Raw genomic sequence first — 25457 nt, 5'->3', positions numbered from 1 at the left:
TCGCACACCATCCTTAGCACCGGAACCTGCCGCTTGCATGGACCGGTCACCGGAGCGTCGGAAAGGCGGCGGCAGGTGAGTATATAATTTATTTTTTTTCATTATTTTTAACATTAGATGTTTTTACTATTGAGGCTGCATAGGCAGCCTCAATAGTAAAAACTTGGTCACACAGGGTTAATAGCGGCGGTAACGGAGTGAGTTACCCGTGGCATAATGCGGTCCGTTACTGCTGGCATTAACCCTTTGTGAGCCGTGACTGCGGGGCGTATGGAGCGGGCACCGGGCACTGACTGCAGGGGAGTAGGGAGGGACTATTCGGACTGTGCCCGTCGCTGATTGGTCGCGGCAACCATGACAGGCAGCTGGCGAGACCAATCAGCAAATGAATATCCGTGACAGAAGTTGCCGACAGAAAGACGGAAGTACCTCTTAGACAATTATATATATAAGATAATACTGCCCCTATGTACAAGAATATAACTACTATAATACTGGTCCTATGTACAAGAATATAACTGCTATAATACTGCCCCTATGTACAAGAATATAACTACTATAATACTGCTCCTATGTACAAGAATATAACTACTATAATACTGCCCCTATGTACAGGAATATAACTACTATAATACTGCCCCTATGTACAAGAATATAACTACTATAATACTGCCCCTATGTACAAGAATATAACTACTATAATACTGCCCCTATGTACAGGAATATAACTACTATAATACTGCCCCTATGTACAAGAATATAACTACTATAATACTGCTCCTATGTACAAGAATATAACTACTATAATACTGCCCCTATGTACAAGAATATAACTACTATAATACTGCCCCTATGTACAGGAATATAACTACTATAATACTGCCCCTATGTACAAGAATATAACTACTATAATACTGCTCCTATGTACAAGAATATAACTACTATAATACTGCCCCCTATGTACAAGAATATAACTACTATAATAATAATAATTTTATTTATATAGCGCCAACATATTCCGCAGCGCTTTACAACTTATAGAGAGAACTTGTACAGACAATAGACATTACAGCATAACAGAAATCACAGTTCAAAATAGATACCAGGAGGAATGAGGGCCCTGCTGCTCGCAAGCTTACAACCTATGAAGAAAAAGGGAGACACGAGAGGTGGATGGTAACAATTGCTTTAGTTATTTGGACCAGCCATAGTGTAAGGCTCGGGTGTTCATGTAAAGCTGCATGAACCAGTTATCAGCCTAAGTGTGTAGCAGTACAGACACAGAGGCTATTAACTGCATAAAGTGTATGAGAACATGATGCGAGGAACCGGATTATGTCTTTTTTTTTTTTTTTTTTGAATGGGCCACACAGGGATAGTTAGGTTAATGCGTTGAGGCGGTAGGCAAGTCTGAACAAATGCGTTTTTGGGGCACGCTTAAAACTGTGGGGATTGGGGATTAATCGTATTAACCTGGGTAGTGCATTCCAAAGAATCGGCGCAGCACGTGTAAAGTCTTGGAGACGGGAGTGGGAGGTTCTGATTATTGAGGATGCTAACCTGAGGTCATTAGCGGAGCAGAGGGCACGGGTAGGGTGGTAGACTGAGACCAGAGAGGAGATGTAGGGTGGTGCTGAGCCATGGAGTGCTTTGTGGATGAGGGTAGTAGTTTTGTACTGGATTCTGGGGTGGATGGGTAGCCAGTGTAATGACTGGCACAAGGTAGAGGCATCGGTGTAATGGTTGGTGAGGAATATGATCCTGGCAGCAGCATTCAGGACAGATTGGAGCGGGGAGAGTTTGGTAAGAGGGAGGCCAATTAGTAGAGAGTTACAATAGTCCAGACGGGAATGAATAAGTGAGACAGTAAGAGTTTTTGCAGAGTCAAAAGTAAGAAAAGGGCGAATTCTAGAAATGTTTTTGAGATGCAGATAAGAAGAGCGAGCCAGTGATCGGATGTGGGGGGTAAATGAAAGCTCGGAATCAAGGATGACCCCAAGGCAGCGGGCATGTTGCTTTGGAGTAATGGTGGAACCACACACGGAGATGGCAATGTCAGGCAAAGGTAGGTTAGTAGAGGGAGAGAACACGAGGAGTTCAGTTTTTGACAGGTTCAGTTTCAGATAGAGGGAGGACATGATGTTAGAGACAGCGGTAAGACAATCACTGGTGTTTTCTAAGAAGGTCGGCGTGAAAGCAGAGGAAGAGGTGTATAATTGGGTGTCGTCAGCATAGAGATGGTACTGGAAACCAAATCTACTGATTGTTTGTCCAATAGGGGCAGTATACAAAGAGAAGAGGGGGCATTAAGAGGCAGAGATGCTCATGGCTAGAACATAGTTTTCTTCTGTACAAATCACTACTGAGATTACACTTATAAACTGGAGACCAAAACTGTACACCGTATTCTACGGACATAGATGAACTTGAGCGAGTACAGAGAAGAGTGACCGAGGTTTGATGGACGGCAGGACAAGGACAGGTTACCAGACCTGGGAATCCTCAGCTTGGAAAAACCTAAAACTTTGGGACGATGCTATGAAAAAGTACAAATATATGAGGGGATAGTACAGAACTATTTCAAATTATCTATTTACACCTGGGTCTGTGACAGGCTCGTACTGTGTAGGAAGGACTTTGTGATGGCCCATACTACATAGGGAGGCTGTGTAGGGGCTCACACTGTATATAGGGAGGCTTTGTGGGGGCTCACACTGTATATAGGGAGGCTGTGTGGGGGCTCATATGCTGTATATAGGGAGGCTGTGTGGGGGCTCACACTGTATATAGGGAGGCTGTGTGGGAGCTCACACTAATATAGGGAGGCTGTGTGGGGGCTCATATTGTATATAGGGAGGCTGTGTGAGGGCTCACTGTATATAGGGAGGCTGTGTGAGGGCTCACTGTATATAGGGAGGCTGTGTGAGGGCTCACACTGTATATAGGGAGGCTGTGTGGGGGCTCACACTGTATATAGGGAGGCTGTGTGGGGGCTCACACTGTATATAGGGAGGCTGTGTGGGGGCTCACACTGTATATAGGGAGGCTGTGTGGGGCTCATACTGTATATAGGGAGGCTGTGTGGGGCTCATACTGTATATAGGGAGGCTGTGTGGGGGCTCACACTGTATATAGGGAGGCTGTGTGGGGGCTCACACTGTATATAAGGAGGCTGTGTGGGGGCTCACACTGTATATAGGGAGGCTGTGTGGGGGCTCACACTGTATATAGGGAGGCTGTGTGGGGGCTCACACTGTATATAGGGAGGCTGTGTGAGGGCCCATACTACATAGGGAGGCTGTGTGGGGGCTCATATGCTGTATATAGGGAGGCTGTGTGGGGGCTCACACTGTATATAGGGAGGTTGTGTGGGGGCTCACACTGTATATAGGGAGGCTGTGTGGGGGCTCACACTGTATATAGGGAGGCTGTGTGGGGGCTCACACTGTATATAGGGAGACTGTGAGGGCTCATATGCTGTATATAGGGAGGCTGTGGGGGCTCACACTGTATATAGGGAGGCTGTGTGGGGGCTCACACTGTATATAGGGAGGCTGTGTGGGGCTCATACTGTATATAGGGAGACTGTGTGAGGGCTCACACTGTATATAGGGAGGCTGTGTGAGGGCTCACACTGTATATAGGAAGGCTGTGTGGGGGCTCACACTCTATATAGGGAGGCTGTTGGGGGCTCACACTGTATATAGGGAGGCTGTGTGGGGGCTCACACTCTATATAGGGAGGCTGTTGGGGGCTCACACTGTATATAGGGAGGCTGTGTGGGGGTCACACTGTATATAGGGAGGCTGTTGGGGGCTCACACTGTATATATAAAAGACATACTGATAGGGAATTTAGATTGTGAGCCCCATCAGGGACAGCGATGATAATGTGTGCAAACTGTAAAGCGCTGCGGAATATGTTAGCGCTATATAAAAATAAAGATTATTATTAAGATTATTATATAGGGAGGCTGTGTGGGGGCTCACACTGTATATAGGGAGGCTGTGTGGGGCTCACACTGTATATAGGGAGGCTGTGTGAGGGCTCATATGCTGTATAGAGGGAGGCTGTGTGGGGGTTCACTGTATATAGGGAGGCTGTGTGAGGGCTCATATGCTGTACATAGGGAGGCTGTGTGGGGGTTCACACTGTACATAGGGAGGCTGTGTGGGGGCTCACACTGTATAGGGAGGCTGTGTGGGGCTCATACTGTATATAGGGAGACTGTGTGAGGGCTCATATGCTGTATATAGGGAGGCTGTGGGGGCTCACACTGTATATAGTTAGGCTGTGTGGGGGCTCACACTGTATATAGGGAGGCTGTGTGGGGCTCATACTGTATATAGGGAGACTGTGTGAGGGCTCACACTGTATATAGGGAGGCTGTGTGAGGGCTCACACTGTATATAGGGAGGCTGTGTGGGGGCTCACACTCTATATAGGGAGGCTGTTGGGGGCTCACACTGTATATAGGGAGGCTGTGTGGGGGCTCACACTATATAGGGAGGCTGTTGGGGGCTCACACTGTATATAGGGAGGCTGTGTGGGGGTCACACTGTATATAGGGAGGCTGTTGGGGGCTCACACTGTATATATAAAAGACATACTGATAGGGAATTTAGATTGTGAGCCCCATCAGGGACAGCGATGATAATGTGTGCAAACTGTAAAGCGCTGCGGAATATGTTAGCGCTATATAAAAATAAAGATTATTATTAAGATTATTATATAGGGAGGCTGTGTGGGGGCTCACACTGTATATAGGGAGGCTATGTGGGGGCTCACACTCTTTATAGGAAAGCTGTGTGGGGGCTCATGCTGTATATAGGGAGGCTGTGTGGGGGCTCACACTGTATATAGGGAGGCTGTGTGGGAGCTCACACTAATATAGGGAGGCTGTGTGGGGGCTCATACTGTATATAGGGAGGCTGTGTGAGGGCTCACTGTATATAGGGAGGCTGTGTGAGGGCCCATACTACATAGGGAGGCTGTGTGTTGGCTCATATGCTGTATATAGGGAGGCTGTGTGAGGGCTCACACTGTATATAGGGAGGCTGTGTGGGGGCTCATACTGTATATAGGGAGGCTGTGTGAGGGCTCACTGTATATAGGGAGGCTGTGTGAGGGCCCATACTACATAGGGAGGCTGTGTGTTGGCTCATATGCTGTATATAGGGAGGCTGTGTGAGGGCTCACACTGTATATAGGGAGGCTGTGTGGGGGCTCACACTGTATATAGGGAGGCTGTGTGGGGGCTCACACTGTATATAGGGAGGCTGTGTGGGGGCTCACACTGTATATAGGGAGGCTGTGTTGGGGCTCATGCTGTATATAGGGAGGCTGTGTGGGGGCTCACGCTGTATATAGGGAGGCTGTGTGGGGGCTCACACTGTATATAGGGAGGCTGTGTGGGGGCTCACACTGTATATAGGGAGGCTGTGTGGGGGCTCACACTGTATATAGGGAGGCTGTGTGGGGGCTCACACTGTATATAGGGAGGCTGTGTGAGGGCTCATATGCTGTATATAGGGAGGCTGTGTGGGGGTTCACACTGTATATAGGGAGGCTGTGTGAGGGCTCATATGCTGTATATAGGGAGGCTGTGTGGGGGTTCACACTGTACATAGGGAGGCTGTGTGGGGGCTCACACTGTATATAGGGAGGCTGTGTGGGGCTCATACTGTATATAGGGAGACTGTGTGAGGGCTCATATGCTGTATATAGGGAGGCTGTGGGGGCTCACACTGTATATAGGGAGGCTGTGTGGGGGCTCACACTGTATATAGGGAGGCTGTGTGGGGCTCATACTGTATATAGGGAGACTGTGTGAGGGCTCACTGTATATAGGGAGGCTGTGTGGGGGCTCACACTCTATATAGGGAGGCTGTTGGGGGCTCACACTGTATATAGGGAGGCTGTGTGGGGGCTCACACTGTATATAGGGAGGCTGTTGGGGGCTCACACTGTATATAGGGAGGCTGTGTGGGGGTCACACTGTATATAGGGAGGCTGTTGGGGGCTCACACTGTATATATAAAAGACATACTGATAGGGAATTTAGATTGTGAGCGCCATCAGGGACAGCGATGATAATGTGTGCAAACTGTAAAGCGCTGCGGAATATGTTAGCGCTATATAAAAATAAAGATTATTATTATTAAGATTATTATATAGGGAGGCTGTGTGGGGGCTCACACTGTATATAGGGAGGCTATGTGGGGGCTCACACTGTATATAGGGAGGCTGTGTGGGGGCTCACACTCTTTATAGGAAAGCTGTGTGGGGGCTCATATGCTGTATATAGGGAGGCTGTGTGGGGGCTCACACTGTATATAGGGAGGCTGTGTGGGGGCTCACACTGTATATAGGGAGGCTGTGTGGGGGCTCACACTGTATATAGGGAGGCTGTGTGGGGGCTCACACTGTATATAGGGAGGCTGTGTTGGGGCTCATGCTGTATATAGGGAGGCTGTGTGGGGGCTCATGCTGTATATTGGGAGACTGTGGGGCTCACTGTATATAGGGAGGCTGTGTGAGGGCTCACACTGTATATAGGGAGGCTGTGTGGGGGCTCATACTGTATATAGGGAGGCTGTGTGGGGGCTCACACTGTATATAGGGAGGCTGTGTGGGGGCTCACACTGTATATAGGGAGGCTGTGTGGGGGCTCATGCTGTATATAGGGAGGCTGTGTGGGGGCTCCTACTGTATATAGGGAGGCTGTGTGGGCTCATTGTATAGGGGGGCTGTGTGGAGGCTCATACAGTATATAGGGGGTGTCAGCGTACTTGATTCTGTTCAGTATTACATAATTATAATGGCTATTAATATTGAGAATAATTAATTTCAGCCTATTGATTGAGCCCTCCACAACGGTCCTGGTCTCTCATATGGCCCCTCTTGAATGTTAATTGCCCACCCCTCGTCTAGAAGAAACGAGGTATAACCATAATCAGACGCACATTCTTTACCGTGCGAGCGAACTCTGGACTCTGGAACTCTCTCCCACGTGACGTTGCAATGGTTGATTCACTACAAAAGTACAAGGACGTTTTGATGCCTTTTATGAATCCATATTACAGGTGTCGAGTCCCCGATTCTGTGATGAGACGTTAATCCAGAGAACTAGTCTTATTGCCGTCTGTGGAGTCGGGAAGGATTTTTTCCCCTAATATGGAGCATTTAGCATCTGCCCCATGGGGATTTTGCCTTCCTCTGGATCCGTAGGTCGAACTCGATGGATTTCTATCTACCGTCGATATGGCCGTTCTATGGGGTAACTGTGGGGCTGCGGATATATTCTCCGCATTGCAGATATGTGAGATAAAGCGGTGATAATGGGGGCAGGGATTCCTCTGGACTTCTGCCAGTGATCTTATGGAAGACGACCCACAGTCAGCAGAAATTGGCTGATAACAGGGAATCCTATATTTCTTTCCTCTGCACAGCTGATAGGATACCCCTGCTATACTTGTCTGCTGACCTTCGGTGTAGTGTCCCTTTAATTCCTATGATTTACAATTGATGCAGTGTATCATGCATGTAATGGATTGGTCTGTACAATATGTTGCATTGTTGGGCTGCACTGAATCTGTGGTGGGCTGATCCATGAATGTCCAGAGCCGTAGTGCCGAGGAGGAGGAGGAGGGCGCCGCTGATCGTCACATTCCTCAGCTGGAGACGAGACCTTGGCACATTTCTCAGTGGCATGGTGAGACATGCCTCCTCCTGCCACGGAGGGCACCCCATCTGTTTCTGTATTAATGTATTGCGCTCTTACTCAGCATGGCATTAATCTCCCCTCTGGCATCTATTAAACTCCTGGCTCCCGGACAACTTCCCCATTACTACACTTTGCCTTTTACAATTATTAACCCTTGAACCCTTGATTTTCCTCTCTGGACCCGCTCCTAATCCGTAATCCTGACATATCCCGTGTATATGCTATTAAAGGCCAACATGACCGTATCCCTTTAAGTAGTAAGAAGTGGGTTTTTTACCTGGTGTTAATGCCACTGTTCTCCTGAATCCGATGTTGTTTTTCTTTTGTTTCTGAGCCTCTCCGTTCCGGAGATATGGCCAAATCTTTCCCATATATAAATCAAGTCTTTTTTGACAAGTGGGCGTCTTCACACGCAGTTGGCTAATAAGACTAGATTTATTTACAGGGAAGAAAGAGCCATATCTCTGGAACAGAGAGGCGTAGGACTAAAAGAAAAACAACGCTGGATTCAAGAGAACAGCGGCATTTACAAGGGTTGGGTCCTCTTAAAGAAATGTATATTTGTCCTGCACAAATACATGAAAGCAAACCAGTACAGGAATTTGTCTTGCTGGTGCAGGTATCTCACAGATGATTGAATTGCCTTTATTGTAGCCAGACTCTGATATGAAAAAAAAAATATTAGGTCTTTATAGATAATAGCATTCAGTTTCCTCCTTTCCTGATAAAATCAGTCTATCACTTATATTGCTTCCATTACAGATCCCATAAGGTTTGTTGCATACATTTTAACACTTCATTCTTGCTTGATTTTGGGATTTTGGGGATATCAGTGGTCGGGTTCCCAGAAGTAATTTGGATAGGAGATGTTTATGGGGGAAGACCCCTTTAAGGCGGATCAGCTGATCAATGAAGGTCTTGAGGTCCAATCGGTTGATTTTGCTGGTGCTGCCTGTTTTATCTGCTGGCGGCCACTGCTGGTGAAATATAGTACTGCATGTAGCCTTTCAAGTGAATGGAGATCCTGGTAATAGACGGATGGACCACCAGAAATGAAACTGCTGCTAATTAACCTGTAAGTGAATTGTGGGTGTGTCGGTGCATTTGGTGTATGTACACGCCCCCATTGCACATCCTGCATGATTTGCATGTGGCGTCAAAGTTTAATTTCTCAACAAACAAAGTATCATTTATATTGTTGTACTAAGACCTTTATCGGGGTGGACTCCCCATTGATGCAAATTATCTCTAGTAGTTTGTCAGATTATTTTGGGTTTGGGTGGATTCTTGGCAATAGGAGTTCACTGGCTGCAATGTTTGCCCGAGGTGTGTGAGTTTCAGCCACTCTAGAGTTAAGAACCTGAATCCTCGGTCACCTGGGTCGTGAATAGAATGCCAAGATTTCAGTGAAGGGTATTTAAAGGGATAGGTGAAAGAGGATTTATTATATAGTTACTAAAATCTTATGGTATATTGTAATACTGCAGATATAATATGTTTTTTAAAGTGGAAATATATGTTTAGCCAATTTCTAAAGTGTGCTTTCTTTCCTTATCTATTTTACAGCTAAATATATTGGTGGACACTGGTAGCAGTAATTTTGCAGTGGCCGGAGCCCCAAATCCTGATATTTCTGCATATTACCATTTGGACTGGTGAGTGTGACTGCATCTTAAATTATATATATATATATATATATGTGTATGTGGTGTATATGTGTGTGTGTGTGTATATATATATATATATATATACATACATATACAGCGCCCCAGAGTCCTGGTCGTTGCAGTACTGATGCTCCGCCACTAAGGGGGCTATGGTACGTCTGATGGCACTGAAGGAGTTCACCTGACCAGGTATCACAGACACCAATACACTTCACATTCTGGCCACCAGGGGGAGCTAAGGGCGCTATGTATTAGGCCACTCCTCACAATCTGGTAAAACTGGGGGTTAGATAGGAAGTTAGACAGAAGCTGACTGGGTTGGAACCAGGCAACATCCTGTGGCAGAGGGTGTTGCAGGGGAAGATTCAGGGGGGTCCCTGTCAGGGGTGGGATCCTGACAGAGGCCTAGCGAACAGAAGGAACGTTACGGGACCGAGCCTGCACTTCATTGCGGCGGTACCCCAAGAAAGGACAAGAAGCGAGGTTTATTGTGGAGAATGAGAAACGAGATCAAAGCAAAAAGGAGAAACACCAGTAGGAGTCGTGCTGTAAGATCGAGGCAACATCCTACTGAGGCGCGTAGCCGGTGGCCGGAACGCCGAGGAAGTATTGGGCTCCAAGCATTACTTCAAACCAACGGCAGGACAGTCAGTTATAGGCGGGCTGTCTCACCTAAATCACCTAAGCAGACATAGGGGGCGACACTAGGGTCCCGGAAGAACTCCAGGCCTACCCGTCATACCAGTGCGTCCTATCCATATCATCTGGGGGACAGAGAGGAACATCAGAATAGACATAAGTTGTGGGAAAGAACATCAGAAACAGACACAACAGTTGTGAGGACTATCCCGTGGTGCTCAGCAGGGAGGTACTACAACACACAGGCGCTACAAGGTAGGCACAGATTTCCACCTGCAAAGGGAACTCTGGAGGTGCCATCCGACCGGCCGGTCTCAGACAGCCCTGTTAATCGTACTCTGGATTGCGGATCCTGAAGCCTTCAGTAAAGAGGTAAAGAGACTGCAACCCTGTGTCCTCGTTATTCACCGTGAATTGCACCACGCACCACCACCTACACCTTTCACTGGACGCCCCTTAGCAGGGTCACGGACCGGGTCTAGCCACCGTGACAACCCCAGAACTGAGACCGAGAGGCCCGGTACCGAGTACCCCACGGCCCAGCGTCTGGGGGCGCTCCATATATATGGGCTGCTGCTCTCAAGGGGCCTTTAAAGGGAACCTGTCACCACGTTTTTGGAAGATGGGATAAAAATAGCGTTAAATAGGGGCAGAGGTGGGCATTACATTAGTGTGTTTGTTATGCGTTTATTACCCACCTAAGTTGCCGAAATACCTTTGCAAAGTCTCCGTTTTCGCCTGTCAATCAGGCTGGTCTGGTCAAAAGGGCGTCTTGTCTTCCCCCAGATTTTGCGTAGTTTTCCGTTGGTGGCGTAGTGGTGTGCGCATGCCCAAAGTCCTGAATCCTCTGCCAGGGGATTTAAAAGAGCGCGCTGTTCGTTTTCATTGGTGATCGGTGGGCGCGGCCATCTTCCTTTGGCCGCGCGTGCGCAGAAGCGGCGCTCTGCTGGCCGCGGCTTCAGGAAAATGGCCGCGGGATGCCGCGCGTGCGCAGATGGATATTGCGGCGGCCATTTTCCTGAAGCCGCGGCCAGCAGAGCGCCGCTTCTGCGCACGCGCGGCCAAAGGAAGATGGTCGCGCCCACCGATCACCAATGAAAACGAACAGCGCGCTCTTTTAAATCCCCTGGCAGAGGATTCGGGACCTTGGGCATGCGCACACCACTACGCCACCAACGGAAAACTACGCAAAATCTGGGGGAAGACAACGCCCTTTTGACCAGACCAGCCTGATTGACAGGCGAAAACGGAGACTTTGCAAAGGTATTTCGGCAACTTAGGTGGGTAATAAACGCATAACAAACACACTAATGTAACGCCCACCTCTGCCCCTATTTAACGCTATTTTTATCCCATCTTCCAAAAACGTGGTGACAGGTTCCCTTTAATCATAAACGTTACTGGGATTGCACCTCCGGGCAGAAGACTTCTACTAAAATCTTGTTCATCTGTCTCCGGTCTATGGTGTCTCATGTAGCATGGCCCTGTCCTGACCAGGTGATGTAGCAACATCCGATGACCCTCTTAAATTCATCCGTGAAGAGAAACTGCAGAACATCACTGGAACCTCCTCCCTTCTTATTCCTACCAAAGATAGAGTTGTAGAATAACAATGTCTCTGGATACAACAGTGGTCCCTCAGGGGCTGGATGTGCTGGAAGCCCCCTGAGGTGCCAGAAGTCGTATATTCTAATGGGCCGCATGTAGTGAATAGAGGGAGTCGCAGATTCGCAGCCACCTCGACATTCAAAGATGGATCCACGTTCTTGAGATGTCGTGTCCCCCACGTATAGCAGAAAGGAGATATACCATACATGTCAGAGAAATGCCCCTTGTAACTACCGCCTTGTCCGTTGTCACCTGCAGCCTTTTTCTGGCATTTTTTGTTTGCTAATATGTCTTCCCGCATAATTCGATGAGCTGGAATGTCGCCACACGGGTCGCACCACTTGCTGCCCTCACATGGTTGTATTGGTCTGATGGATCAGCCACGAGTTGCGTGTTGTGTAGCACTGCGCAGAGGGCGTCTAAGGGTTAAAATTGCTTTTAATTCTCAGGTGCTCACGTTGGATAGAAGCAGACTTTATGTATGACCCACCCATGAGCATTTATTTATTTATTTTTTTCTTTTTTTTTTCTTTGTAGGTCCAGTACATACCAGCCTCTGGGAATTGATGTCACGGTCCGTTACACTCAGGGAAGTTGGACCGGAGTTCTGGGGAAAGATGTAATTACAATTCCCAAGGGATTAAATGCCACCTTTGTAGTGAACATCGCCTCAATCCTGGAGTCGGAGAGTTTCTTTATGCCTCAAATCAAATGGCATGGAATTCTAGGACTGGCATACAGGACCTTGGCCAAGGTGAGGTGTCGCGTATCCCCCGTCATAGAAGCACTGGACCACCTTTACTTTTATACTAGAGGAGTCTACTTGGCTTTTTCAGGCTTCTCTTCGGCACATGCGCCAGATTTGCCATCACAGAAATTGGGAAAAATTTTCCATGGCTCCTGAATAGCGATGAGTTGGCTCATGGATGCTTGGGTTCAACCGAACTTTAGTCCACAGTTCGGATACCAGAACTGTACCCGGACCTCATAGAAGTCAATGAGGACCCATACTTTGGAGCTGGAAAATCTTTTGCTCTGTGCGCGTGCTCTCTTTTGCTCTGCGCGTGCTCTCTTTTGCTCTGCGCAGCTCTCTGCCCTCTCTTTCGTGCTCGTCCTTCCAGGAGCAGTCAGTGTTTGGAGTTCAGCACTGGACATTGTGTCCGGTCCGAACCCCAAACTTTACAGCTAGATCTACATACAGTATAGACCAAAAGTTTGGACACACCTTCTCATTTAAAGACTTTTCTGTATTTTCATGACTATGAAAATTGTACATTTACACTGAAGGCATCAAAACTATGAATTAACACATGTGGAATTATATACTTCACAAAAAAGTGTGAAACAACTGAAATTATGTCTTATATTCTAGGTTCTTCAAAGTAGCCACCTTTTGCTTTGATGACCGCTTTGCACACTCTTGGCATTCTCTTGATGAGCTTCAAGAGGTAGTCGCCGGGAATGGTTTTCACTTCACAGGTGTGCCCTGTCAGGTTTAATAAGTGGGATTTCTTGCCTTATAAATGGGGTTGGGACCATCAGTTGTGTTGTGATGCCTTCAGGGAGAATGTACAAATTTTCATAGTCATGAAAATACAGAAAAATCTTTAAATGAGAAGGTGTGTCCAAACTTTTGGTCTGTACTGTAGATACATCCCCTCATGTTTGGAACAAGTTAGATTTTGTGGTCAGGGCAGATCAGTTCATTACACATGACTGTGACGGAGTTGCAGTACCAGGCACAGCCACACCCATACATATGGCGCTTTTCCTAGAAAATCCATCTCTTTGACTCAGCAGATCTGAGACGATGGAAAATCCTAGAAAACCTTCTTAAGTCTACGTTCACATTTGCGGTCGGCGCCGCAGCATCGCCGCATGCGTCATGCGCCCCTATATTTAACATGGGGGCGCATGGACATGCGTCGCACTTGCGTTTTGCACCGCATGCGTCCCTGCGGGCCCGCGTCCGGGCGCAGAGGACGCAGCAAGTTGCATTTTTGCTGCGTCCAAAATCAATGAAAAAAAGGACGCATGCGGCGCAAAACGCAGCGTTGTGCATGCGTTTTGCTGCGTTTTTGTGTGCGTTGCGGCGCCGACGCTGCGGCGCACAACGCAAATGTGAACGTAGCCTATTTCCTGCTAACACTTTTGTTTCATTTTTGTACTTTTTTTTTTTTCTTTTTTCTCATATTCCAGCCTTCCAGCTCTATAGAAACTTTCTTTGACTCCCTGGTAGAAGAGCAGAAGATTCCCAATATCTTCTCCATGCAGATGTGTGGAGCCGGTCTGCCTACCACCGGCGAGGGCAGTAATGGAGGCAGTCTGGTAAGTAGTTGTGATACATTCTCCTAAGTTCTACAATGTATCGGCTGCAACTAGGGGTGTAAGTGCAATAAGTGGAGAGGTTGCTATCGCACCTGGGCCCTGGAGCCAATGGGGCCCCCAAAGCTCCCTGTGACCCACACGAAAAGACTATTATTAAATACCTGCAACAGTTGGAGGCTTCCTTGGAGATTTTTAATTAGGGCCCATGAATGTCAAGTTGTAATTGTACTCACTGCTCCAGACTAGCAGCTATCGGGAGAGCATAGCTCTGACTTCCATGTGAGGATTTAGCCCATTTTCTTTTTTTTTATTGCGCTTTCTTCCTCTATCGAAAAGACATTTGGAAGGAACTTTACATATTTGTCATGTTTAACTGAGCATACAAGACACACAATGCAATAATGGCTGCAGAGTGGAATAAAACATGTTTTATTTTAAGTCCAAGTCGGTGTTGCCAGACAGTTTTCACTGAGGGGTGTGTCCTTCTTCTCCCTGTATGATGCTGACCAATCATTAGCAGGCAGCAACAGACTGGTGGAAGAAGAACACACCCCCAACATAGTTTAGAGCCGATTTCTCGATGTGTGAGATTTTATGAGACAACTCTGATCACCTGGTCTAACCTCCTGCGTGAGTCAGTGGAGGAGGGGCATTGAAGTTTAGCTGTGTCACATTACAAAGCCTTTTATCAGCTCTCCACCTTTCATAGCACTTTCAGCCCTTCCCCCAGCCTGCCTAGATGTCTGTAATCACACTTGTCTCTTTAGATCTCACACAGCAGTAGCCCAGTACAGGCTGCTTCTATAGGAGATGTAAGGACAGCTCTTATCTCACTGCAGAGCAATTACAAGTTGCTTGAGCACAACAGACATAAGTGTGATAACTGACACACTCAGTAATCAGGAAAGCTAATAGAAGGGCTTGTAATGTGACACAACCAAATTAAGCTGTGCTCTTCTCCCTCCCTGATTCATGCAGGAGGTTAGCCCAGTACGTCAGAGCAGTTTCCTAAGGGTATGTGTCCACGTTCAGGATTTGGTCAGGATTTTATGCAGGTAAAATCCTGACCAAATCTGCACCTGAGGTCACTGGCAGGTCACCTGCGTTGTCCTTGAGTTTTTTCTGCAATGTAAGGACATGCTGCGTTCTTAAAAGACGCGCCGCATGTGAGTTTTCTTGGGTGTGCCGCATGCATCTTTTACTGCATAGTGGAGACAGGATTTCATGAAATCCCCTCCACTATGCTGTAACATCTGGACTCTGTGTTTTTTATGCATGCTGCTCAACGCTGCATCAAAAACTCAGCGTTTCCTGAACGTGGACACATACCCTTACATCTCACGCACTGAAAAACCTGCTCTAAGCTGTGGTGAAGGGGCGTGTTCTTTTGATTTGCTTATGATTGGTCAACAGCATACAGGGAGAAGAAGTACACACCCCTAATGAAAACTCTGATAACACCCACTTTTACTTAACCTCTCCTTCTTGGTCATAGTCCTGTAACTGGCTTCTTATCATATGCTTCTATCCTGCAGGTCATGGGTGGTATTGAGCCGAGTCTGTACACCGGTGAGATCTGGTACACGCCGATCACTGAGGAGTGGTATTACCAAGTAGAGGTTCTCAAGTTTGAAGTTGGAGGCTTAAACTTAAATCTGGATTGTACGGAGGTAAATTGGGGAAACTGTTTTGTATATGATGTAAAGTCGCTAGAAAGAGGCCGGAGGCTGAGGTCTGATAAGTCGAATTTATGTTTTTGATTTTATAATTTTCTAACTTACATTTTGGAATATTTTTAGACAGTCGGGGTCTGGGATGCTCTGGATTTTATTCTATATTGGTAATGGTGCCACTCCACACTGTATACAATGCCCGGGCTGACCTTGGGACTCTCGACCCTAACTTACATCTTCATATGTACCTATGATGCTGTAAGTTCTGGTCAGAAGACCTGTGGTCAGTGAAAAATAATCAGAACTTAGTGACTTTGATAGATACAGCTCATAGGCAAGAGTGGCATTCACTCAGCAAGCAGGACCTAATTGTATACAATGCCTTTACATGGATTTTCCACTTAAAAAAAAAAAATTAAATTGTAAAAAAAATCCACTTAGAATAATAAGTTATGTAATTTTAGTAATACAGTTCTTTTGGCTCAGGTTAGTGAGGTTTTCAGGAAGGAAGAAGGAATCAAAAATGCCAGACGAGTCATCAACAATCTTAAATACACAGACAATAAAACATTGATGGTAACAAGTGTAGATGGAATGAAGGACTTATTACGGAGTGTCAAGATTGAAAGTTTGAACATGGGACTCCTACTTTATACAAGGAGGACAAAGTTTTTGACCACTGCCAGGTACGACCGTGACACATTTGAGATGGATGGAGATGAACTGGTAGATGTAAAGGACTTCAACCTACTGGGATCGATGATCACTGAAGATGCAGCGATGACATCGGAAGTCTATAGGAGAATGGCTATGGGCAAAGAGACAACGAAGTCACTGGACAAGGTCTTCAAATCTGGGAACATTTATCTGGCGATGAAGACACGGCTCATACGTAGTCTGGTCTTTTCTGTAGTAACATACGGTTGTGAAACCTGGACGATAAAGAAACAAGACAGAAGAAGAATCAACGACTTCGAAATGTGGTAATGGAGAAGGACGTTATCGATACCATGGATGGCAAGAAGAAAGAAGAAATCAAGCCAGGCATGTCACTCGACGCATAAATCGCAAAACTACGACTTGTCTACTTTGGACCCCTCAAACGAAAAGAGCAATCACTGGAGAAGGTCATCATGGTTGGAAGAATACAAGGAACATGGCCAGAAGACCCTGGTGAACCTATCAAGGATTGCACAAGATAGATCATCCTATAGAGCATTCATCCATCAAGACGCCATGGCTCGAGGTCGATCCAAAGACCGCTAAATAATAATAATTAGTTCAGGGTCTTGATCCTATGAAATCTGCTCCAGTCCTAGTTCTTGACAGATTCACATCCGGTGCTGTGCACTACACAGGGCAGTGCATCTTTTCTTGGCTTGTGACCAGATTTGTGTGTGTGTGTTTTATTTTTTTAAATACTCCATACTGTTCCAGAGGAATCAGAGATACAGGCTTTTTTTTTTTTTTTTTTTTATTTCCCGCTATTTTTGTTGTCTGTACTAAGGCGGCGTGACTCAAAGGATCCTCAGGGGCGTGTCTTTAGGCTGCTCTCCATAATTACCCTGTGAGCCACACCCTCTTCTAAAGACCATAAAAATTACTAAATAAAGAGGCCTATATCTCTGGAGCCATATGGCGCATTATAAAAAAAAAATAAATAAAAAATGGTATACTTGATAGAGCAGCGGAAATAAAAGGGAAAACACATGTTTTAATCACGTTTCTTTAAAAATGAAGGACTGTAGATGAATTCTTCAGGATGCAATCATTCGGGTGGGTTTTCTGTCTGAATAATTTATTTATTTTTTTCCTTTTGTCTTTAGTACAATTCAGATAAAGCCATTGTGGACAGCGGCACGACCCTCCTGCGACTGCCTGACAAAGTGTTCAATGCAGTGGTCGAAGGGATTATTCAGACGTCTTTGGTGAGTTTTGATAAGGAAATATTCACTACAAGTCCTGAGCGTGGGAGGAGGTGGCTTACACCATTTACTTAAAAACAAACAAAAAAAAAAACAGAAGATGAAAGATAAGTAAGAAGAAAAAAAATTGTTCAAAAAGTTCTTTAATCTAAAAATTAAAATCTATAGGGTAATGATTGGTCCGTTTGATCCATCTCGCGCAGTCGTACCTTTAGCACCATGTAGAATTATGGTGTTTGCTTTTCTGTCCTGAGATCGTGCCACATTCTCTCCTTTACCAAACACAACACGTCACTGGAAAATACTGTCACCGAAGGAGACGGCGGCTCCACCTTGTATTGTAAGCAGGGCCAGCAGAGCAGGGGTTTCAAGTTGTGCAAGTCTGATGAGTCACCGAACCGTATTGATCATGCAAAAAAACCAAATCTTAAATATATTGTATAGAATTTTTTTTTTTTTTTTTTACGTTACCATTCATCGAACTGGTTAGTGGGGATGAAAGAAAAAAGAAGAAAAATAATAGTTAAATATATATTTTATTTCATATTATTACATTTATCATATTTGATATATTTATTTTTTTCTTCATTCTTTTATCGCCACTGATCACTTAGTGTGAATGGTAAAGTTAAAATATTTTTTTTCCTTTTTGTTTCTTTACCATTCACATAAGTGATCAGTGGGGATAATAGAAAAATGAATAACGTATATTGTGTAACTATATACAAAATGTAACTTATATATAATTTCCGTCCTTTCGTTGGTTCTGTAGATTGAGAATTTCAATAACGAGTTCTGGACGGGCCTGCAGCTCGCGTGCTGGGAGAAGACGGAGGAGCCGTGGACGTACTTTCCGGACATATCGATCTATCTGCGGGATATGAACGCCAGCAGGTCCTTCCGTCTCGACATAAAACCTCAGGTTCATTGTTTTTTTAAATTCTATTTGTACAGTCGTATCATTAACAGACTTTAGGCCTCATACACACAAATTACTACTTAATGTGGTGAATGTGAAATAAGTCTGCACAGAAATAAGTAAGATGTCGCCAATGGCCACAGAAAAACGGATTAGCTGTATTAAACAACAGGCAAATCCACAGCAGATATCAAAAGGTGCAGTTATGGATTACTCTGAAAAACTATACAGAGCAGAGTATTGGGCCAGTTTGGCCGGTGGTGCGGAGCTCACTGATACCAGCGCAGTCCTGTAATAGGAGCCACCGGGAAACAAGTCCGTCTATCACATTTATTCTCTCCTAAATCTTCCCTCATCACCTGTGAGTGATATTATTGAGACGTGGAAGGAACCGCAGCAACTCAGCCACAGAGTGGAGACCCCGTAACATTACACAGTGGGGGCAGATTGCTGAGGAGCAAAGAGCACAAAAGTCACCACCGTTCTGCTGACCCCATAACTGAGAGTCCAGACGTCCTCTGGTATAACATCAGCATAAACACTGCGCCCCCGCCAGGAGCTTCATGGCCGAGCAGCTGCATGCAGCCGTACATCACCAAGCACAATGCCGAGCGTCGGATGGAGTGGTGTAAATCCGCCACCACTGGACTCTGGAGAAGACGTGTTCTGTGCAGTGACGGATCACACTTCTCTGATGGGTTCGGTGACAGGAGGACGTTTCCCCCTGACTGCATTGTGCCCCTGTACAGATAGAGGAGGATAATACTATGGGCTGTTATCAGGGGGCAGCCGCGGCCTCTTAGTTCTAGTTTCTTAAGATCTTGTGGACAGTTGTAGCTTCAGCCTTGTGGGAACAGTTTGGGGTTCGCCCTTTTCTGTTCCCCATGACTGTGCCCAGTGCACAAGGTTCATACAGAAATGGAGGGAGGATATGAGCGGCCGCACAGAACCCGGACCTCAGCCCCTCCAACAACTGGACCGGAGATGGTGGGCCCGACCTCCCCCCAACATCAGCGTCTGACCTTACAAGTGATCTTCTGGATGAAGGGACAACAATTCCTACAAACGCCTCCAAAATCAGCAGCCATTATATCTGAAGAGGGGCTGCTCCATATTAATGTCTATGAAGGATGGGGGGTGGGGGTCAGTAAAGCTCCTGGAGGGGAATGTGGAGGGGGCACACACTTCTGTCCATAGTCCGGGGCTATGAGGAAACCAGAGTCTGGCATTGCTTAAACCAGAGAACCCTTCCTGGTGACAATACAAGGTAAACAGGGTGCAGTGCGCTCTGCGGCACGCTGTTTGTCCCTATGAAATGTCCGGTAAAGGCAAAAAAGAATAAATATTAACCTCCATGTTGTGTAATGTAGAAGGCGTTTTATATTATACATGTGGGATGTTGTGTATTATATATGTGATGTGTGTATTATATATGTGTGGTGTGTATTATACATGTGATGTGTGTATTATTATTATTATTAGCATTATACATGTGTGATGTGGTGTGTGTAATTATTATTATATATATATATATGTGTGTGATGTGTATTATACATGTGACATTGTGTAGTATTATTATTATTATTATACCTGTGATGTGTATTATTATACGTGTGGGATGTGTATTATACCTGTGTGACATTGTGTATTATTATATGTGTGATGTGTATTATTATTATTATTATACATGTGTGATGTGGTGTGTATTATTATATACGTGTGATGTTGTGTATTATACATTTGACAATGTGTAGTATTATTATTATACCTGTGATGTGTATTGTTATACGTGGGGGATGTGGTGTGTATTATTTATTATTATTATTATTATTATTATTATTATTATTATTATTATTATTATTATTATACCAGTGTGATGTGGTGTGTATTATTATTATACATGTGTGGTGTGTATTATTATTACTATACATGTGTGATGTGGTGTGTATTATTATTATTATACATGTGTGGTGTGTATTATTATTATTATTATTATTATTATTATTATTATTATTATTATACATGTGTGATGTGTGTAGTATTATTATTCTATATGTGTGATGTTGTGTATTTGTTTTCCAGTTATACATCCAGTCGGTGCTGACGTTACGGGAGGATCTGAACTGTTTCCGCTTCGGCGTCTCGTCGTCGTCCAGCGCTCTGGTGATTGGCGCCACCGTCATGGAGGGCTTCTACGTCATCTTTGACAGGGAGGAGCAGAGGGTTGGATTTGCCGTCAGTCAGTGCGCAGGTGAGAGCGGAATAAATGTGGCTGCTGAGGAGATTGGACAATGGGGGGAAATAAATCTACAAATCGCGTCCGTCCATTTCCAGAATCTTTGCTGTATAACAATGTCTCCTGCGCTTCTAATACTGAGCCAGTCTGCTGTGCAGAGATCTAGAAGTCGCACAATCGGGAGCACTAATCCTGCAATAACCCGGGACTCCTGGGAATAATCTGACGACTTATTCTGGCCGCCCCTGTGTGTCTGTGGCTGAGGCGCAGTGGCCGCTCCGTGAGCCGTCATGTCCCTAACACTCCGCTTATTTGGCCATATTTATGGCCATTGTCGGGGTCCCATATAGACATAGACATTTGGGGATGTTCCCCATAACAGGTGCCCTTTACATTGCCCCGGTGTGAATATTTTTGCCCCCTTAGTGGTTTTGTCGGTGGTGTTACAGGGCGACGCTTTAATCCACGGCCCCATTACTTGCACATTTGGTGTTTGCTTTGGCTTTCACTCCGGGAAACGACACAATGAGAAGATTTCCCGGTGATTTCTCTGTGTGATGGCCTCCTTATTAACTGTTTACCTCCCTGAAGACCGCTTGATATGTAAACCCCAAAAATGGCGACCGCCTGATAGAGCCAATGCCCCTGCCCTATTGTTGGCCTTCCTATATGTTGTCGGTGACGTCGCCGTTTGTCACATTGTTGTTTTTTGGGTTTTTTTTTGCAGTAAATAAAAATTCAAAAATTCCTTTAATCAGGAATCCAATAATCCAAAAATGTTGATAATCCATCGGTACTTTTGATATCAGGTTTGTTTTAGAAGCGGATTTTTTATCCCGCACAGTGACGGTGCGGTCCGAATCATCTGTCCGTGTAGCACTGATGGATATAATCCAGTGATTATCGGAGAAGAGGTGATGAAACGACGATATTTTCAAAACTAAAAAAAAAATAAAAATCTAAAAAAATCTCAAACTTTTTTTTATAAAATTTTTTTGTATTGTCATCAAATACAGTGAAGCCTTTTTTTTTTTTTTTTTTAAAGTTAGCTGCTTTCTTTTGTGGCGATGGAATATAACATACGGGGTAACTAAAATCTGGTGAGGGGGGTAAAAAGGTGGTCTTAAAAAGTAGTTTTGATGTGGTTTTACTATGAGTATTTTATTTTATTTTTTTTTTCCCATAATGATGATATAGAAGGGGAAAAACGGTTGTTGTTTTTTTTTTTTTTACATTTTTATTTTAATTGTGACGACCCATAGAATGAAATAAAAAGGAAAGTCCTAAAAAGAAAATTCTCCACCCCGACTTAAAAGCATAACAATGGAATACATTATATTTGCCCTAAAACTACAACTCGTCCTGTAAAACAAACAAACGCAAAAACATCGGAATGTGGTGATGCAAAAACAATGTAAGGAATAAAAAAAAGTGACTTTATGGCACAAAAGCGATAAAACGTACAATATTACTGTAATCGTACTGACCAGCAGGATAGAGCTCATTGGTCATTTATACTGTATTGTGAGGGTACAAAAGTAGAAAAAAAATAATAATTTGACAAATTATTTTTTTTTTTGTACTCCCCACCTAAAATAAAATAAATAATATGCACCCTTAGATTCTGTTATTACAATTTTTAACTTGTCCAAACAAAAACAATCCCCTATGTTGATGTTGCTAAACAAAAAATGGTTAAAAAAATAAAAATCAAACTAAAAATCATTAGAGAGGTGGTTTTTTAAAGGGTCATCTTCTTGTTTTCCTCTCCTACCCTTATAATCTGGTGTGATTTTTATTTTTCTATGATTAATTGATCTTGGATTACACAGTAGATTTAATAAACTGGCGCATTCCTGTCCATGTGATTGGAGGATATTGGTTGCCATCCAGTGGCCAAATGCAGAACTACGCGTGTAAATGTGTGCATAATATAATATATATATATATATATATATATATATATATATATATATATATATATATATATATATATATATATATATATATATATATATATATATACACACACATATACATACAATATATATGTGTATATATAATATATATATATATATATATATATATATATATATATATATATATTATATATACACATATATATTGTATGTATATGTGTATATATATATATATATATATATATATATATATATATATATATATATATATATATATATATATATATATAATATCCCATCTCCCTGTAATTTTATATCTTTTTCCTGCAGAAGTGAAAGGCGCGGTGGTGTCTGAGATCTCCGGCCCGTTCAGTACTGTGGATGTAGCCAGTAACTGCATTGCCAGGAATCCCCTCCGGGAGCCGATCATGTGGATTATCTCTTACGCGCTCATGACCTTCTGCGGCATAGTTCTTCTGATTCTCGTGATCTTGCTGCTCCTTCCCAACAGACGTCACAGCAATGACCCCGAGGTGGTGAACGATGAATCCTCTTTGGTGCGTCACCGTTGGAAATAATTTTGGGATGTTGTTTTATCCCCCTGGTCTTAGTCTCCAGGATGGCGGGATGGACCTGTCGATGATTCCTCATGATTCGTTTCTTGCTGCTGGGAACTTCTTGGTTTACGCACCCGTCACTACCAAAGCTCTTTGTGAGACGTGACCTTCTCTACATAACTTATTGCTATCCTTTCCTTTCATAGTCCAAAGTATTCCAGAATTGGCAACGTCGTAACACTACTACTAACTGGAGCCACCGTTTCATTTCATCTTTTTATTTTTTTTCCTCCCCTAAAAGCCCTAGTCCCTGACCACTCACCTGCAGTACTGAATATTGAAAGAGAAACTGTGACAGTGGACTTAGTGTCTCATCTGACGGCATCATGTGATGGAGCAGGATCTACTGAGTCGCTTGATATATAGTTTTATGGGAAAATTTTCTGTAGAACTTGTAATACATTCAAATATCTGTTCTAGGCCTAGGAGTCCAGTGGGTGGTCGTACTCAGAGTTCCGCCCACTGGACTCCGATGTATAAATCATGTGTTTAATTGGATAAATGAAATGTTTTACTGAATATTTTCCCATAAAATTATATATCAATGTGATCGGCTCCTTCTACTCTATTACATGCTGCCAATGGATCGGCAATTTTTGAGGTTCCCTTTTAAAATGTTTTTTTCAATTTTTTTTTGCTTCCCTCCAGAAAGGAGCAATTCCTCTTTTGACCGTGTGCACTTGTGTGTTTGGCTCTCTACATTCCACATGGACTTGTCACTTCTGATTTTCTTAGTTTCTAATCAGGGATATTTGTTCTCGGACTGTACATGTCGATCCTCCACGATGAAATCCGTTCCTTCAAATGAGAACTGGCGTTAATGTGACCGTAGGATCTGAAGGCGCAGACTTACCGTCCCACCTACTTGTCTTCCCTCTATCTCGGCCCCACCTCTGTTTTGTTTTTTTATGGACAGCTCCGCCCTTTTGGAGCCAGAAAAGGGAGGGGATAGGTGGAAATCAAGCAGGTGGGAGGGGTCACTGAACTGATCGACCACCATGGTCGCACCAAGCGCCAGTGCTTGGTCTGAACAGTCATTCTGTGCTGACAGCCCCTTTAATTGATTATGGAGGAAGCCATCTTGTTGGACTGCAGTCAGCATGTCTACTAGCCTTAAAGGGGCAGTTCTAACATGAATTTTATTGCAAAGAAATCCATCTTATCTGGGATAAATATGGGAACGCTGAGACAGTCACTTGGCGGCTAACACATTTACAAAGTTTGCATCTTATATATTACTTTTTTTCTTACTTACCCTTTAATTTAGATTTTTTTTTTTTGTTAATTATTGATTAGGACATTTATACAACACAATTATGACCATGTTCCTCCCCGAAGAGTCAGTCGGGGGCTAGAAATTGGCTTGTTACATTTGCTTTCTCATGACTCTTCCTTCAATACCTATGTTACAAGTCAGGTAGGCGGGGCTTTCCATGTAATTTAAGGCGTCAGTTGATATTCTAATTTGCACAAGAGGTTCCTAGTTCGTGCCATTGTACCAATAGTTCAAATGCCTTAATTTAAAGGGAACCTGCTTCTCAAAGAAAGATCGGAGTTGCCCCCGTAACTCTAACCCCCCTGATGCCTGTACTGACTCCAGACCCGTCCGGACTGAGCTTTACTTCTATGATGAGAGTTGTAGCAGAAACTAATGTAGTTGGTACGAATGAATAGTGCACCTGATGAGCGATAATCTGTGCTCTGTTTTCTGGCTGCTCTCGTGCTCCGTTCTTGTTTCAGTGTTGTCGTTTTTTTGTTTGTTTTTTTTTTTTGGTTACCTCCCGGTAGCCATAAACCGATATATAAATATTTTTTAAAAACATTTCTGATTAATTGTGCTCTGATTTTTAAGTGTTATCACTGCGATCTGACACCTGGATGTCTACTTTTTGTTGTATTTATAAAACTGTAAATGAGACTGAACACACGAATAAACCAAAATTTATATCTATTGACTGAATCTCTCATTATTTATTAATAATAACTACTTTTTGGGCACATAACAGTTTAATATGCCCCAAAACTTTCCCCAGTATTCTGCTCTGTAATTTGCCATCCATTACTATTCACTTCGCATTTCCTCTTTATTAGCATTCTGACAGCACTATAGGTGCGGGGATATACTTTCCCCACACTTCCCTCCATTGTTGCTTCTGTCAATGGCTTTCTTACCCTGAATTTAAAAAAAACACCTTTCTTG

The 25457-nt window shown here is 44.2% G+C and overlaps 1 protein-coding gene across 1 annotated transcript in view; it reads left to right on the top strand.

The window, feature by feature from the left end:
* Positions 1-25208, top strand: part of BACE2 (beta-secretase 2) — a 65882-nt gene extending 40674 nt beyond the window's left edge. Inside the window, exons 2-9 of the mRNA XM_077293858.1 lie at positions 9293-9381; positions 12178-12394; positions 13840-13968; positions 15504-15638; positions 17468-17569; positions 18339-18488; positions 20568-20736; positions 22971-25208. Of these exons, the coding sequence (XP_077149973.1) occupies positions 9293-9381; positions 12178-12394; positions 13840-13968; positions 15504-15638; positions 17468-17569; positions 18339-18488; positions 20568-20736; positions 22971-23218 (1239 nt within the window). The 3' untranslated portion in view covers positions 23219-25208. The remainder of the gene's footprint in view (positions 1-9292; positions 9382-12177; positions 12395-13839; positions 13969-15503; positions 15639-17467; positions 17570-18338; positions 18489-20567; positions 20737-22970) is intronic.
* Positions 25209-25457: the final 249 nt, after the last annotated feature.

This window comes from Ranitomeya variabilis, chromosome 3, assembly GCF_051348905.1.
Source record: "Ranitomeya variabilis isolate aRanVar5 chromosome 3, aRanVar5.hap1, whole genome shotgun sequence".
Classification (NCBI taxonomy): domain Eukaryota; kingdom Metazoa; phylum Chordata; class Amphibia; order Anura; family Dendrobatidae; genus Ranitomeya; species Ranitomeya variabilis.
This window is presented reverse-complemented; position numbering and strand designations above follow the sequence as displayed.